The 18,486-nt window shown below is 39.0% G+C and overlaps 1 protein-coding gene across 4 annotated transcripts in view; it reads right to left on the bottom strand.

Annotated features, from left to right (window-relative positions):
• Positions 1-18,486, bottom strand: part of AFAP1 (actin filament associated protein 1) — a 112,209-nt gene that overhangs the window by 5,957 nt on the left and 87,766 nt on the right. For 2 of the 4 annotated variants that reach the window (XM_068188620.1, XM_068188619.1), the window contains exons 8-16: positions 17,793-17,877; positions 14,345-14,494; positions 10,908-11,119; positions 9,341-9,486; positions 5,810-5,927; positions 4,106-4,363; positions 2,197-2,311; positions 791-955; positions 27-217 (exon numbers count right to left, since the gene is read on the bottom strand). In XM_068188620.1, coding sequence (XP_068044721.1) covers positions 27-217; positions 791-955; positions 2,197-2,311; positions 4,106-4,363; positions 5,810-5,927; positions 9,341-9,486; positions 10,908-11,119; positions 14,345-14,494; positions 17,793-17,877 — 1,440 coding nt within the window. The remainder of the gene's footprint in view (positions 1-26; positions 218-790; positions 956-2,196; positions 2,312-4,105; positions 4,364-5,809; positions 5,928-9,340; positions 9,487-10,907; positions 11,120-14,344; positions 14,495-17,792; positions 17,878-18,486) is intronic. The other 2 variants (XM_068188621.1, XM_068188622.1) reach the window with 1 other exon arrangement.

The raw sequence follows: 18,486 nt of genomic DNA, 5'->3' as shown, positions 1-18,486 counted from the left end.
TTTGCATGCTCAATGGCTTTGCATACCTGTGGACTTGATGTTCCTGATTTGGGTTCAATAGCCAAGCCCAGTGTGATGCCACCAGCCAAGGCTTTCTTAAGGCTCTCCTTCACCTCAGTCAGTTCTAGCTCCAGATTTACACGCTCAGCCTCCTTCTGCTTACACTCCTCTTCCAGCTTCTTTAACTTGTCTTCAAGAATCACTTGGGTCTTCCTGCCTGTCATTCACAGCAATTTTATTATTTCAGTAATAATAATGTTAAACTGAAACTTAGAGAAATTGTTTTCTTTCTAAAAAGTAAGGAAACAAGGTGTCTACGTTTCAGTGACATGAAAAAAAAATTAGGTACTTTACATAGAACACTTTTTTCATGTAAAAGTTTAGTAGCATAAATCAAATGCCTTCTATCAAGTGACAATCCTAGATACCTAGTCTGGTTTCAAATCAGTATTGTTTTCTTTATTTTTCTGTATCATGAAAATATAATTAGCTAGTGACAAAAAAATTGTTCCCGTGTTCTGCTTATCTGAAGTTTTCACCAGTGTAATTCATTAGGTATGTGTATGCATACACATACATACATAAAATAAGTATATACACTTACACATATGTATTTTTATCTTATACATTTTGTATCTATATAGAAAGCAAATACAGACATTACAGAACACAGCAGCATTGGAACCTAGCCTTGTTTAGGGTGACATGTCTTCAGCAAAGAATACAAAGTTGTTTGAATAACTAAGCCTAACTCCCAGGTGAGAATTCAGCACAAAAAAGCACCTCCTACCAGCATTGACTTCAATGGCAGCACGCAGATCTTTTCTTTCTTTCCGGAGCTGGGCCAGCCTGTTCCGAAGGGCTTCTTTTTTCTTCAGCAGCTCCTCCTCTTTGCTTTGTAACCTCTTTGCATCTGCCTCCACACGATTCTTGCCATACTTGTATTGCTCTGCATCTGCATGGATCAGATTGTAGTTAATTAGGGTTTAAACTAACAGCATAACTCTGAACTAGTCCCCGAGACTAAACATGACACAAAGCATGTCATGGCTCCCCACGGCAGGGGTGTTGCAACTGGATGATCTTCAGGGCTCCCTTCCAACCCAAACCATTCCATAATTCTATGGTTTGAGGAAAAAGTTTGGCCTAACTCTTCCACTGGCTCTTTCTCAAGGTCCATGATTTCTGCCAAGTTCTGCAGCACAGCTACAACAATGATATGGGATAGAGTATGTTCTTTATATTTACATAAGGAAAATGAGAAATACCAGTTACTTGATAGCACACTGGTTTTAAAAATTTGCCTTGCCTTTCTCTGTAGTTCAGAAGATGGAAAGGAGGCTCCTCTCTAGCCATGAACCCTTCGTTTTTAATTGGAAGGGTCAGAAGAAAAACCACCTGCTTGGCCTTTTGCCTTTCATTCCTACTTCAAGTGCACATCTTTTCTCACCTTACATAAGAGAATACAAAGATGTTCACACTTCTTTGATGCTTGACAGCTTTCTTTTTCTTTTTTACTTTCCCATACAAATGCTTTCATTTCATGGCTCACACATATTTGGGGTCTAATTTATATCCCAGCTCCCTCTATAGCTCTGCTCCAGTTGCAGACTAAAAGAAGATGTACCAGCTAAGAAATCACTTTGTCTGTCACATATCTGAAGGCACACTCTATGGTATGAAAACTTTCCTGACAAAGAGTTGTTAAGCCAGTTTTTGTCAATTAGAAGCTACTTATTTTTGTGCAAAAGTCTAACACCGATTTCTCTTATTGCCATTAAATCCACAGCTTCTTAAATAAGACTTCATTGATAAGTCCACTTTTGAGCAACACAAGTGTTCTTATGTCAATACCAGCTCCTTGTCCTCCTTTCCCAACAGGAAGATAGAATTCCTCTGTGCTCCAAATGAGGAATCATTATCCTTTGTTCCCTGCTGTCCTCATGACTTTGCAGCAGCCATGGGTCCACATTTCATATTTATCATTCTCCCATATGACAGGCACCCTTTTCTCGTGTGGTGTGGCTGGAGTGAAGTCACCAAGGTATCTCCTGCTCAGTCTTGGCATCTCCTCTCAGCCTCTCAGCCCCACAAAAAGCACACTGGTTCTTTACCTTGCCTGCTAAGACAACAGCTCTTTCAGGCACCCTCCTGACCCCACTCCCCAGCGAGGCAGCAGTGAGGACAGATACTTACTGGATGCAGTGCGCTTCACACAGGAAACTGTTTCAGATTTCTTCGGCTGGCTATTTAAAGTTCTTGCTTTTCCGGCGATCCCATTAGTAGTCACAGGAGGCTTTTTGCCTTTAAACTGTTTGGAAACAAAAGTACAAATGGGCTCCAGCTATTCCCGTGCCACTGGCATTACTTTCACCCTTTCATCAAGGGCAGAGCTTGACAGAAAGCTGCTTGCTACATCAGAGATCCTTAATAGAGCCCATTGATTGAGCTGGAGACGGCACTTCCTCCAGAGATGCCTCTGGGAGCTGCCTGCTCAGCAGGAGCTGTGCCAGCAATCACAAGGGGATGAACTCCCTGTTTCTGGTGGCATCATGGTTTCCAAGGTGTTTAGAACCCTGGCATTTACAGTATTAAGAAAGCCACTGCAAGGCAGAAAATGATGTACCTTTGAAAAATTTTTTACAGTAAAGACTATTGAAACACAAGTTTTTCAGAGTTAATTTCACACATTAAGACCTACCACGGTTTGCCACACAAAGATTCAACATTGTTTCTTATTTACTGTATGACCTTGCCATCCTTGTGGTGGATTATTTTTTTAACAATATGATTATTACATGTTTTTAAGTGCTAGTAGTTAACATATTTTCCCCTTACGCAACTTCTAGCTACTACTTAAAAGCTTTTCTTACTTAAAAAAATCCTCTCACATAATGGCCATACAGGCCCACAAGATAACCAGGAAGAGAACATCTCGTGTTCAAGGTGTTTCCATTTAGAGGGCTCACAGCAATGAGCTGAGCCCTGGAAAAATAACCTTGCCCTGACTACTCATAGTGTTTCCATGGAGGATGCTCCAGCCAAGCACTGGGCATGTGTGCCATGCTCTGTTGTCCTGCTTCCAAAGGTCTGTGAGGATTGAATTGGGAGTGCACTGAGAAGCATGCTGCTGCAGTAATTTATTGCTCATGTCCACCTCCAATTCTGCAACTACACTGAATTCCAATATTCCAATATGAAATTTTTGTAAGGGTTAAGTGAGTTAATACATTTAACAATGTGTGATTGGTACAGCATGATAGGTGCCTTATACAAGGGGAACATTTATTTTAACTGCTCCATGTCAGATTGGATTGAAAACCATGCATCACTGTGATATATTCACACTGTGATATATTGGTTTGAGCCAATGACCACCTTTCAGAGACCAGCTAAGGGCTCTAAGAAGATTCCTGGCATGGCTGTGAGCAGGGGAGCTCTGCTTCCCTGCTGGGTTCTGTCCATCTGCTACAATGCTGAGCTCACAGGACTTCATCTGCTCTGTAGGTTCATGTTTGAGGTACAAAAGCCTGTAGCCACCCTCAGAAAGCAGCAGACACAGGCTTATTTTTTTTATGGGGAAGAAAATAACAGGCAATAATATAAAGATGGTATATACAAATATATACAACATAATTTACTAAATATATAACATCAAGTTATGATATATATGCATATTCACAAAATATATATCTATAGTATACATGATATATAGATTAGTACAATTCTAAAGAGCCAAATTTGCTGTCACAGTCAGGTCACATGTCACTTGTCTTTTTGGGTTTTTTTCTAAGACATGTCTGCCTGAGGAGCCAAAAGATAGCTAGACATGCATTCAGGTTAACTGTGGAAGGTCATATTTATTTTTTACTTATTATTCATCATCTGTAAATCATCAAGAACATGTTGGCAAAGCCTTTCCCAAGTACCACTACTTCCACATTGGAATTTATACCTTTGCAAACCTGATTCATTTGCAGTGGGCTCATAACTAAACTCCAGGCACTTCAGTGCTAATACTAAGGAACTCCAAGAGTCCCTTCAGATAACAACCAGATAAACAGAACAAATAAAAAGCTTTGTTAAGTATCAAATAGTACAGTACCTGCGAGCCAGATCCCCTCCCCCCAGCAGAGGTGTTAGTGACAGACTGAGCAGAAGACAGACTGGATGAGACAGGGTGTTTGTAATGGTTAGAGGAGAGTTTGTCAGTAGATAACCTATTGGGTTTCCTGTCAGCTGGCGGATAGCGCGCAAAGATTTTTGGAGACGGCAAGTTATCGTACAGGCCTGCGTTATCATAAAGCATTTCTTCTCCCATGTTCCTGCTACGAGAAGAAGGAAAGCCATCTTCTGGTTCCCACTGCAACACACACACCTCGGCAGTTAGTGAACAATGCACCATGCAGAACCTCCTAAGTGAAATTAAAACATTAGTCATGCTTTGGACTCCAGCAAGCCCTCGGTGCTTAGTGAGCATACACTTACTCCTTAAACTATTTAGAAAGTGGGGGGAGGAAACTGTGTGGAAAGCAAGCATTGTATTCTATTCTATGGCTCACAGCCTCAGTCCTGAGTATAAGCAAACCTATTATCATGACTGCAGCTTCAGCTGGTAGCTCAAGCACCAAGGGGGCACAGGCAGACTGTGTTAGCACGGAGTACTCACAGTTTACACAGATGAATCCACAGGACTACATCTGGTACATGACTTGTTAAAAGTAATACAGCCTAGCAGTTATCAGAAGCCAAGTTTTTTCTAGCTTGTTTTTTAATTCCTTCAGGCTACATGTCTTTCCCATGAATATCAGCCGCTGGTATGCTACCATACTTTATTTGACGGGGTTTTATTATTCTGAGCTACAAAAACTAAAATAGCTTTTTTTTTTTTTTTTTAATTTTTAGAAAAATGGAAAGCTCAACAATAGTACTCCAGTGGTTCATCTGATTAACCTCAAAAGAAACCAACCTGACTGCTAAATACCCTTCCTTAACCCATCCTGGACATGGCAGTACACTACTCAAACAAAGGCATGAGCACATCCAACAACTACACAAAGACTGGCTCTCCACACAAGTGATCATGCACTGTTCTCAAGAGGGGATTTCTAATATCTTTCAGACATTACTGACATATTGGAGGACTGAATGTCCAGTCCATTTCACACTTTGAAACTCTTAATTTCTCTTGAGTTTGACCTTAGAGGGGCCTTTACACAACAGCCCAAATTAAGAGCAGACATAGGCTGTAGCTCCCTTGTAAACCTTCCTTAGGATCCCATATTGCTATTGGTTAGCATCCACTATATGTTAAATCCTATTCCACATCTGCCTACGATCAGCTCTGCAATTTATGAAGATGGAAGTGACCACTGTGGTTCTCCTCTGGGACGAGCAGCACCTGCAATCCTCAGGAATGCAGCCGCAGGGACTGAGAAGTGTTTGGGCTTTAGTGTTTTTTAAACAGACATCAAAAAGTGCCTGGTGTAATTGAGTCCTTAATTTTGCCCTTTCCAGTGTGATCTAAAAAAATACCTCCTTAAGTGAGTATTACATTCAAGGATTTGGCAACAAATCATCCACAGGCAACTGCTTTCTAAATGCACATTGGCTCACATGCAGGTTAATGTAAACAATATGTCCCATGCCCTTATATTCTATAGGTGTGAGAGGAGTTTGCAACCACCAATCAAAAAAATATGAGTTCATCTGGAAACTGCCCAGTGAGGATCTTTAGATAATATAATTTTCAGATGTCCACACATTCAACACATGCAAACCATTTGTTCTGTGCAAATTCAACTCTTACCGATCCATTTATGCAGGGAACATCATCGTAATGAAGTGCCATTCCACTTGGACGGGCGTAGCCATTGGCAGCGCTTCCGCGGTACGGATTTGTAGATATAACCCGCCTGTTCATGAAACTGAATAATGCAAAGCAAAAATAATAAAAAACAGCACTTAAACCTAAGTCTAAATGATGATACAGTGGTATATTCCCTGTGCCTGATTATGTAGCCTGGAAGCACAGAGCTTCTCACTTTCTGCATGGCAGTTTTTATTTCTTTGCTACTCACACACTGCTGCTACAGCCAGGAACACAACATATGCTCCTGTTCTCCATTCTTATTGTGGGGATATGACTGTGTGAAGGCCAGGAGGGCAACAGCTGTAATTGCTCAGTGGCATGTTTACACAGGAACCTGCTGGTCTCTGTTACACACCAGCCTGACAGGGTCCCAGAAACGTTCCCTTGTTGTCTGCACTGGGGATAAGCAGGTGTTTCTGTGTGCATGCATGCTTAGGGAGACGCAAACTTAGGAAATGAGAGAACCAAGAATAAAATCCAGCAAAATTTTGAAAAAACCCCACATAATTTCAGTGAAACCCAAGTTAACATATCTGTAAAACTTTCCTGAGTAATTACTTCCTCAAAACCTGGGAATTCTTCTTTTCTCTATCAGGACTTTTGGCTGGCTATGGCACTATATTTCCCAACTCTCTATGGGTAATTTTACATGCAAATACTCTATATGCTCATGCTCATTCTCATTCTGTTACACATGGTGGACCTGAATCCTCTGGAAACTTCAAAAGGGATATATACATATATATAATATATTTTAATTTCTTCCCCATTATCCTGTCCCAATCAACACTGTTGCTTAATAATGACTCCAAGGGTGAGTTTTCCTTTGCAGCAACTGCTGGAATTGAATAAGGTATAGAGTGAGATCCAAAATAATTCCATTCCTACAGTTTCAGGTGTACATAAATGGGAAAACAATGTTTTCCATCCCAAACAATGGAACTATTCAGAGTCTGTGCTGACATTCATAAAATATGATAAAGCACTGCTAAAGCTGAGAGTGTCTTCTGTAGCGCTGGCAGGAGCTCAGGAATGCTGTGGTTTCAACAGTTGCTTTCTTTTGACTTTGGAATAACATGGAGTCCATTGAGTTTCTCATTCAGAGGGAGAACTGGGGCTCACCTGGGCCACGGGAAACCTGGGCTCACAGGAGGGATAAACCTGCCCAGCTCACTGTGGACCTTTCAGGGCAGTGTGGGGATGGAAAAAACATTAGACAGAAGCTTTTCTTACTTCTAGCAAACTAACAGCAAAAAGCCCAAGGAAAAGCCCAAGATAAAAATGCTTTTAACCTTATCATACCTTGTTAGACATTATTAGAGGGCTGCATTTGTATACTGTTCTTAAAGAAGAGCATTACACAAGTGTTTCTGGTTGGTCTGAAGAACTGAGTTTGGTGTTATTGCTCTGTTTCTTTCTAGTTAAGAGGCTTCAATTACAGCAATATACAATAACCACATCTGAAAACTGGGATAGTCATTAGTGCATCTGATGCACCTGTAGTAATTATTTCCACCACCAAAGGAAGGCAGGATTTATCTCAGCAGTTGCAAACAATTCATAATAATTATTTCAATAATCCTCATGAATCATGTTTTCAGGTGCATCCATGCAAGTTAATTGTATTCAGAAACTGCTAGAAGGAAAATAGAGAAACTTGCCTGGAAGCACTTTTTCCTTAGCTTTTCCTCCATACCTAATGATTTAGGTGAAGGAAATTGATGGGACTATTAATGAGGAGCTGATAGTTTTGCAAAGCATCAGTCTTAGTAAGTGAATAACCAATAATCTAAAGTGACTGAGCGATAAACTACGCTTTAATGATAACTGCATTTCATTTGGAATACCCATATTCATTCTATAAAGGGCAAATGTAGTAGTTCATTAACATTTAAGTACCATTGTAATTTCTCCTCATTTTCTAGCAGTAGTTGAAAATCAGCAGACAGCTATTCTATTGCTTATCAGCAAGCCCTCTCAGGCTCTTAAAGACACACAATGAATTTTAATTAATTCTTAACAGAGAAATTCTGCTATTTTGCAAGTTGTTTGACACTGCTTTCTAGCATGTGGTCTAGTTGCATGTTTTTTCACTTGGCTCCAATTAGTACCACATTTGTGCAGAAAAGGAAATCCACACAGAATTCAGGGGAAAAGGGTTACCACTCTATTTCTTTTAATTGTGGTTATTGCTAGATGCTGACTGAAGCAAAAATACATGCCAACACAAGATAAACTTTTTGGGCTCTATTAATTTCTAAACAAATATTAACATAAGTCTGAGTGCTAAGTGCATTTTAATTCTATCAAAATTATTTGGTTTTCACAAAACTGGGCTTGTGTTAACACTGAGTCAAGTCTGATTTCTATCAGAAGTCATTCAAACTGGCTTCTGACTGAAGCTGGGCATTTTCCCTTGTTAACTCCTCTTGGAAGCTTACTAATGACAACAGAATCTTCTTTTGGAAAACTCCAGAACGTTTTTCCTTTTTTTTCCTTCATTTTCTATCTGTTTAAAGTCATGATGGGCAGATGGGGTGTGATTCTCTAATGTATTAAGTCACACAAATTCCAAATTAGTCTAGGGAGTGTCATCTTGCAGTGGGATGAGGGATGATGCCTTTGCCAGCTGTCTTCTCAGGCCACCCACTCCCTGACCACTGGGAACAACTGCAGCAGGGCATCCCCCTGTCCCTACTGTTTCTTCACTCCTGATCTAAAAACCTCATCTAGCCAAGAAAAAATGATGGTCTTTTCCCACCAAGGACTGCTTTAGTGCCTCAAATGATTTGAAAATGTAAATCACTGTATCTGCTAAGTATGCATTTCTCCTTTTAGCACAGGATCAGTAACGGGAAATTCATATTGATTTGAAATTTAAACTGTTTCCATGCTGCACCCTCTAGGCACTTTCTCAATTTTCACCTCTTATATTAAACCCCAGAAATTAACTGAACTGGGGTGAGTTTGATAAAGTTTTTAATTAATCAGAAAGAACTTCAGTAGGAAATGCTGATTATGTAACTGTCCAAGATTTAAATTTGCTATACACTGTGAATGTGCAGCATATAATATATAATAGGCTGTATATTTCCCTATATGTACAGCAAATACAGCCAAAAAATGTGAATTACATAGCTGCATATTTCAGAATATTTGTTCTCTTCCAGGAATAGCTCTAAGACTTTAGGTAAAACAGAAGATTAAAATATAGTATTTGATAAGGGGACTTAATGAAAAAAATCAGTAAAGATCTGAGTAAAGCCGCATAGTGCCTTGCATCTTTTACAGAACTTAGCAAGATTCCAACACAATAATCCTGAACACATCTAACATGCTGCAATGCTGAAACACTTGAGTTCAGTATCTGGCAAAGGGGGAGGTGGATTTTGATAAGCAGTGCTGGCAGTGGAGTTAACACATGGATATAAATTCCCAGAGCACTGGGAACAGCCGGGTAGCACTCACCAGAAGGTCTGTTTTGCAGCCTGGATGACGCTTGCCGTCATTTCCACATCGATGTAGTCGTAGTGCAGAGCTCCAGGGTCTGTTGAAGACCCTGTTTCTGCCAGCAAAATTCCTATCCATCTGCCCATGTCTTCTGAGGAGGAGGCCTGTGAGGAGAGGGCAAGAACGTAGGTCAGGTCTTTGCTCTGCCACTGGGCTGAGCATTATTGCAAAATGCGCATTCTTCTTGGTTGACAAATTGCTACCACATGGTATGAGAGGCTCTGGTTTCATTCTGCTGAACTCTTAAATACCCCAGGATTTCATATAAAATCTGCTTTGCTAGAAGGAGGGCACTTTAACTAAGCTATGTGCTCATCAGTTATGATGTAATACAAAGTGGGCAATCCACTAAAAAGACAAAAAAATTATCATTTAAGGCCAGTGGATTTAGATTCAAGTAATGCTTATTTTAGACTTCAGAATACTGAAAGCTTTAACATAATTATTTTCTTATGTTAGACTGGAGGATTTTTGGATAGCATGATTCCTGAGAAGAAAGTGCTACTGTTAAAAAGAAACAAGAAGGAAGAGGGAACAAAATAGTGAAGAGATTTTAACATTACTTTTTGAAAAATTTTGCTACATTTGTCTAAAGGATGGCATTCATCTTCCTAATAACACAAGTAAAAGCATTAATACTATTAAAATAACTTAAGTTTTTTTCATATTTTGATTCAATTTATCAATTCAGAAGTTATACAGTAGCAAAACAAATATTGGATTGAAGTAGCGGGGAAAAGGCAACAATTTTTCATTAACAAATATAGTAGTTTCTAAATTTCTTATTTTTATTTATTTCAATGTTTTTCACAGTTCCTTGAGCTGTTTTCCAGATTTTCAAGCTCTCTTAACTAATCTCAGATAACAGGCCTGGTTGCAAGGACAGGAGACATGACGTGTAGTCAAAAAACCCAAAGCAGTCAAAGTGCCTGTCCTGCCACTGAAAGTAGAAGGTTGCCTCCTACTCATTATACCTGCCTTTAAGTGTCTTCTCATTTTGGGTTTTACAAGATGATGAATAAAGCCCCTATAGAAAGCCTAAGTCAAGAGACACACCAGACTGCTGGCACACTGCATCTTCTGAAATGCATAATTGTATTAATACAGACACAGACGGAGCAAAAGGAGTTCCCATAAATAGCAGACAAATCAAAGTTAGGAGCTTTAGAGCTCCCATCAACAGTGATCCATTATTTCACTATTGCTAAGTTATTTACTCGAAGTAATTATATCCCTGACACAAAAGCATGCCTGGAGAAGGAGCAGGGATATTCTAGTACAAGGTCAAGGGGAGGTCAGTGCAGAGAAAAGTATTTTACTGAGAAGATTTCTGAACTACATTTAATCTCAGCTCTTTCTTTGTCTACAGCATTTACTACTTCTTTCCTCTTTCCAATATTTATTGTTCAGCTCTGCAATAATATTATTCCAAAGATTTTTTTTTTTGAATGGACAGACACAGGCTGTGTGAAAGTGCTTCTCTAATTCACCTTGTGGGAGCTGCTAAAAGTCACAGCCATTGTACCTCAAGCACAGCGACCTCCTGCCCGTTGCGCAGCAGGCGGAAGGTCAGGGGATGCTTTGAATCCAGCCCCAGGATGACTTCACAGCCACGGAGTGGGATAGAAACAATGTGTGTCTTCAGATCTGTCCTGTCCTTGTGGAAAATGAGTTTATTGTCCTTCACTCTGCACCAGCGCTCACGCCAACGGTTATTAGAGAGCACATTGAGATATCCTGCAATAAAATGAAATGTGAGATATTTTACTCCTCACTTTTTCTGAAAAGGAAGAAAAAAAGAAACTTACTTCTCAGTGTAATGCTAGCCTTTAAATAACTTGTTCCTCTTCTAATAGAAAGTCCAGATGGATTTTAGGAAGACAAGTAAATGACCCTGCCCCACTTCTTTTAATGAAAACTTTCACTGTGCCAATAACCTAGAAAAAGCACATAAATATGTGATCCAGCTCATGTGCAAATGGCTGTTCTGTGTCAGTCCCTGCAGCAGCTGCATGTGTAGGAGCACACATGTCCCCAGGACTTCAGTAAGAATGGGAAAGGAACACTGATAAAAACAGTTACACACACAACTGATGTGCTCGTTCTGCCTCTCTGTGGGTAATGACTTTGGTAACTGAAGCTGGCCAAATTTTTCTGGGAAAATCACAGCTCATATTATGTAAGTATGTATTCAGCTACCTTGTGTAACATGCAAAAGCAAGGTTTAAAAGACCTAGGAAGTGTTGATGCTCTATGTTCTAATTACATTTAGAAAGAAGAATGCACATCTGGTTTGCAGCACTTGCAAACAAGAACTTTACCTATGCAAATAGAAAAAAATTCCTATTGGTTTAAAATTCAGGAAGTAATTATGATACAGTACCCTTACATATTAAAATATCATTTTCTTTGAAAACCACCCACTTCTCTGATCATGCTCTATATCAACAGAGTGTCTAGGCATATAATATCATTAAACAGGCAGAGTTTTGTGGTTTTCCTTCTCTGTGCCATAGTAACAATTATTCCAGACTCAAACATTACAATCAAAGCAATGCCCATTTTTCCTGCCTTAGTATAGTTTGGAAATAGGAAAAAAAAAAACAAACCAAAACACCTTTTACTTCTGCTTCTACATTATAAATGGTACATGAATTCAGCATGTTGTTGCTTCCAAACATGCTATGAGGAGGGAAATAAATGATATCTTGCAAAAGCCAGAAGTGAGGTTAAAAAGTTTTCTTCTATCTCAGACATGATTTTCATTTAATCCAGTTGGAGAGCTCTCTCTTTGGTTTTCATTAAAACTATTACTTATTATTCATTTTTCTAGGTTTTCCTTCCAACATTATAGTTCCAATGTCAAAGTGTGTTCCAACAGGATATAGCAGATCAGAACTGTGCACATCTTGGAAGGTGCTATAAAAAATGAGGATGTGCTTAATCCTCTGGTTTTGGCTCCTTGTGATAATCACACTCTTCAGCTCTCCTCCCTCCTCCTGTAACAAAACCCTGTATCACTGTGTATTGCATTACAACCCCTAGAAATGAAAAAAAACCTCCCTGTGCAAGCCAGATACGACTTGTTTTGGAGTGAGAGTCCTTTTTTTCAGACAGCTTTTCCCCTCTGCTCCCAGTGCACCTCTCAGAAAAGCTCTTGCAAAACTTCCTGCTTCAGAGTTCAACTACACAGGATCCCACTTTTCCCCCCACAAATCCCTGCTTAAACCTTCACAAGCTGACATGACCAAAATGCCTCGAGTGTGTTCCCCTTTGGGGCATTAGCACTTCAGCTTAGTGCAGGCAGGCCAGGAGCAGTGATGCTGTAGGCAAGAGCTTTGCCATGACTGCAAGGGCAGGTGGGTTTTAGTTTCTATACTAGCTGGGTGACATATGCAGCCCTGCTGGGATTTTCCCTTTCTTCATGGGAGGTAGTGCCTTCCAAAGTGTAAAAACCTTCAACTTTGGAGCAGCCTCCCAGAGGGCACCGAACTGAGCCAAACTGCTGGTGGTGAGAAACTCCTTCTAGCAAAGACTTCCTGCAATGACCAAAGCCTAGACATTTATATATTTTCCTTTAAAATCTGCAAGTGGTGTTGAGTAGAGCCAAATGCAGGCAAATATTAATGGCTGAATCTGTATTTATGTCCATATCCAAACTAATGATAGAAATATAAGGAATTAGATTGTACAGCTGTGGTTAACTTCTCACATAATACAGAATAATCAACAGAGTATGAGAGTCAGGAAGTTTGAGCCCTTATGGAGGCCAGATGCTTTGGACAATGCATCTGGCTGGACACAGCTTTTCCCAGCTGTTCTTTTGGTCAATAAATCACATCTGTACTTAGCTGATGTACAGACACATATACATACACTTACTTAATCAAAGTTTGCTTATGTGAATGATGCCCAAAGTGTGGCTTGAAAGCCACCTGTAATCGATGAAGTTCTCTCTGGTGGTCCATGGACCTACTTCCATCTCCTTGGACAGGAATCTATCACACTTCATGCTCCAGTGAGTTCTGCAAACTGCTCCCTAATCACAGACTTCTGGGTTTCCTTAAGCTTTTTCTAGCCAATTAAAGGGTAAAATCCAAACTCAGAATCTGGTGCAATTGCTTCAAAGCTTTCACAGGAAACTTGTCTTTTGAAGGGACTGGGTGAAGGGTGAGTTCAATCTTATTCATGTGCAAGTGTTACCTAATACTGGAGCACCAAAAGATAAACTGGATAATGTAAGTACATTGCATTGTTTTAAAATATCAGAGCTGTGAGGACATCAGCTAAGTGCATTCCACAACATCTTAAATTGTGAGCAAATCTTAACAGCTATGATACAAAACACAAAGCATTTTCTGAATGTCTTTTTATACACTTCCTTGTGCACTACAACTGTCATATGGAATGGTCAAAATTAAGAGTTAAAAGAGCTTACTAGAAATTTGTTACTTCATTTTGTCCAATATGTACCACTTTAGGAATCCATAAGTAAACTCAAATCATTTTGGTTGAGTCTAGTTGACTGCAGTCTGCTATTCCATAAAACATTAACCACAATCTACTATAAAAGACCTGATCACTTTCCAAGAACCTTCTTCTACTTTGTAGCCTCAATTTATTTAATAGTTCAGCCTATATTCATTTTATAACCAACTGTTTGAGAATAGCCCTTGTTTCTTTATGCTTCTTGTTCACATTTCTCTTCCTCCTCTTCCTCACTTCTGCAAAGAGCAGTGATACCTGAGCCTGTGTTACCATTTTATTTGAAATGTCAGATTATTTTAGTCTCTTTGCAAATGACAAACTCTTGATTACTCCTCTTGCAGTCTGGGTGCATCCTTCCAATGTTGGGGGAAGAATTATTGCAGTAAAAGCAATTTTAGAGAAATTCCTAGGCTAGAATGCTATAAAATTTTAATAGCAACGTGCATTTAAGACTCAAGGAGAAAAAACACTTACCACATGTTGGAACATCTTCTTCAGCTGATGAGGTCTGTTCGTCTGTTGATGGCTTTTTCTTTCCCAAACCAATGATCTTTGTTATTTTTTTCCCTGTTACTTTGGTCACAGTGCCCTTGGCTTCCGTTTTCGAACTTTTTTTCCTCTTCACTGTTAAGAAAGCAGAAGTGTGTATTTAGTAGTGTGTGTACACCAACCAATAGAGAGAACCTGAATAAAAACAGAAGTCCAGACAAAACCTTCAGACAAAACCTATGCAAGACATAAGGAAGAACAAAGACAAAAAATTGTACAAAAGTTACAGTTTTCAATGAGACAAATTCTGTATTCCCTAATAATCTCTGTGTTATAAAAATCATGGCATTCTGAAGGATAATACAAACAAAAATCAATCTTGCAACTTTATTCAATCTAATCAAGCTTCAAGTCTCTTTCCAGAGCAGTCATCATCTAATTTAGGAGTATGACTGAAGTACCTGTATATAAATTTAGCTCATATACACAGCAATAAAAATCCAGTCAGACATTTCTTCACTTTTTTCTTAAATGTTCCTAAACATTTTTCTCGAAATAATTCAATAATTAAGTACACAAAAAAGACAGAATATGCTTGCTGAGCAAAATTACTTCTTCCACGTACAAGTAGGTTAAGAGATCTTACCACAATGGACATTTTAAAAAGACAACACTTATGAATTATCTATTAAGAAATTAGTGGAATCAGTATGAATATTCAATAGCTATAAGTCGGCATTTTTGTGACCATTGGAAAGAAAAAGCTCTGCTGAAAAGAGGTATTTTGCTAACATCCAGTTTATGCTTCCACTGACTTCATTTGATACTAGGAATATTACCACGCTGAGAACTGAAGCAGGTTCAGCTGCTGAATGCAATATGGCAAGGACTATGGATATGGTGTTTAAAAGTGCCTACCTGATTAAAATAATAACACTTTTTTCTTTTTTTTTTTTAAGAAGAGTTTCTAAGACTAAACAGATTCAGAAAAAAACAAGCCTTTTATTTGCAAAAACAGAACAAACAAAATAAACTTCAAAAACTGCATTCAGTGGCCTAAACTGGATTCTGGCAACAGAGCAAAAGTCTCTGCTAACTGACCGGGCAGCAAAAATTCCATCAATTTGCCCTGATATGTGATTTTAATGAGCAATTCATTTAAAATAGTTACTAATTGAGCTGCTCTATCTTTATCCCCAACATACCAATTTCTTTTGCAACAGGGAACACTTAGTGATTACGGACTTGCACAAACTGAGGGAAAAAAGGACAAAATGTTCACATGAGAAATGACTGTATGAACTGATGAGCTGGGAAGAAGAATGCATGGCAAATAGAGAAGCAGTTTGGGACTCACCATGGGATAATTTATCATTTAGTTTAATTGTTAGCAATCATGGAACATTATTTAGAAATTGTATCTGTAGCCGAGACTGTACAAATCTGCCAGTGCTGAGGGGGAAAGGCAGCTCTGCAAGTGCCAATAGCTGCCCCCAGCCAACTCCAGCACACCCAGGTGTACTTATCTTTTTCATGGGAAGGGTGCTCACAACTTACACTGTTCTTTCTAAACATGCAACAGGCTCCCTTGTGGGAGGAAGGAAGGCCACCCATCCAACCAGCTCATGAAGCCCCGCCTGGGGGGACAGCACCTGCCCTCAGACAGGCTTCCATCCCACACAGCAGCAGCAAAGGCTGACTGTGGCTATTGAGGGGCAGATGAAAAGCAATGAAAAAAGCTAGAGACAGAAAATCTCATTTCTGTGCGACAGAAGCCAAAAGGAATCATTCCCACAAGCATGAATAAGCCCATTCTAGTGTTTGTTTTTCCGTCCTGTCTTCCCTTTACATTGCTGGTTTTTCTTCCCTGCAGAACTGAGAGGCAGCAGAAATAAGGCTTTCATGACTTAATCTTTTTGAGTCTAGAGAATATACTAATTGCCCAATTGCCAGTGATTTTTTTTCACAAAAGCCTTTTATTTCTCCTTTCCTTCCCCACAGCAAAGCTAGCAGCTGGTTTAGAGCAGAGCAGAGGCTGGTGGTTGGTGCCAGCTGGAGATGATCATTCTCTGAAGCCTCCCTTGCCATGTACTCCCTTAAACACTTCCTATCCATTTCAAAAATGCATAGCATAACTTCATCAAGGACACCTCAGTCTTGTTGCAGTCATTAATGCCCATAATTTCTCCTACTATGTATTGAAAGTCCATTTTCAAAAGTCACTGGTATTTTAAATGACCCTCCTTGAGGCACCTCAGCTGGGCTGCTTTTCCAGCTGCATCATCACACCTTCTGCAGGGTACCTGAGCCACCAGGTATTTCTTGACATCGTGGTTAACACAGATTTTGGGTCACAGATTACTCTCTTGGACATCGTGGTCAACACAGATTTTGGGTCACAGATTACTCTCCACAGGTTTCAGAGTTTTATGAAAGCTTAATAGAAGATTTTAGAATGTGGAAAAAAAAAAAAAAAGTAAAAATGTACCACGAAAACCACAAACCATGACATTGTCCCACACTGTTCAGAAAGCTGTATGGCCAGGAAATGCTGGAAAATGACCCAGAGAGGAGATAAGAGACAAGATCAAAAGGTGAGACAGCGCTGGCACCAAGGCCAGTATTGACATTGTGCTCAGTGCAGCTCACGTTACCCTTCACTTAACAGCAACAGAAAAGTGCTTTATCTAATAGAAAGTTAAGGGAGCCACAGAATTTATTCTGCTTTGTGGAAGAGGGAAGGGGAAGAGGGAAGAGAGCATAAGGGTTGAGTGTATTAGAAATAACTTGGCCAGAACTCCCTCTGGATGTGGAATTTACCTTTGTTAGATTATAAGGACTACAGAAAATGCATGGTTCCAAAGTAGCATATGCAAAATCATACACATATGTACTCAAAAACTCACTGATATTGCATGACTATATAATTTTAAAAATAAATAATCATATGTAATATAATAGTTTATATATGAAGGTATCTGTGCACACACACATATTGAAAAAAATATATATACATATATATATATATATATATATATATATAAATATACATGGTTCTTTCCTTATAGTTTTTAATGATAGCTTTTTTGCTTAGAAGCTTTACACCACTATTTATATTGCCACTATACAGTTACTAAAAAAAACTGTTACTTGCCTATAATGGTCACCCAGGCTCTGAAAACCTGTACTTTTGAACACAGAAAAGGCCAAATCAAACTTTGTATATTCTGTTTCCTTATAATAATTATATTGATTTTACCTGCACAATAACATCAAATGTTGCTGCCAAAATTGAAGGAATCCTTCTTGACATAGCTCAGCTTTCAAGTTAAACTGAATCCTAATAAAACCATTCAAAAACTTTAATTTTCTGGCAAGATAAAAGTGAGGTATTTCCATTTTTCTAAGCACACATTACTTACAGCAGACATACCTTGTTCTTTACCATTGCACACGGTAGTGATGCCATTTTCCACAGCACCTTCCCCATCTGAGCTTGGCCTCTCAAACGACAACTTCTGCAGGGGCAAAAAGATCAGCCGACAATGTTTGCACCTTCATAAAGTCAAATGTCAGAGTCCCTTCAAAAACAGACTTACTATGAAATTAAACAGACTTTCAAGCTCTCATCCACTTGGAAGAGAATTAGGAGATATAAAAACATCAGTTTTAGAGGCTTTAGAAAATCACAGAAATAATAAAATAGTATATATTTGAAAGTGTATTAAAAAAAACAATGAAATATTCCTAATTCACAATATATTTTAATGTATTTCTAGATTCTAAATGTTGCAATAAAGAATTACATGTATCATATATCAGTAGGGTAAAAGCTGTATCTTTAAAAATGCTTCATACATGCATTTGCAATTACAACTTATCAGAAAATAGTGTATTCCTACAAGGTCCTCCAAGTACTTTCAATATGTGCAAGAAAGGCTTTTGAAATTATTTTTTAGCACTGATTATTCTGTAATGGTTATGCATGAGGTCTGGGTTGAAGTAGATAGAGCTTATGACAGCACAGTTTTGATGACCACATTACTCAGAAGTGGTGAAGCCATGAAGTAGATGCAGATTATCACAAAAAAGAAAGGATGACAAGATAAATTACACCTTTTCATGGC

This window comes from Anomalospiza imberbis, chromosome 4 (assembly GCF_031753505.1).
Source record: "Anomalospiza imberbis isolate Cuckoo-Finch-1a 21T00152 chromosome 4, ASM3175350v1, whole genome shotgun sequence".
In the NCBI taxonomy this organism is placed as follows: domain Eukaryota; kingdom Metazoa; phylum Chordata; class Aves; order Passeriformes; family Viduidae; genus Anomalospiza; species Anomalospiza imberbis.
Note: the sequence above shows the minus strand (reverse complement) of the source record. Positions and strands in the feature narration are given on the sequence as shown.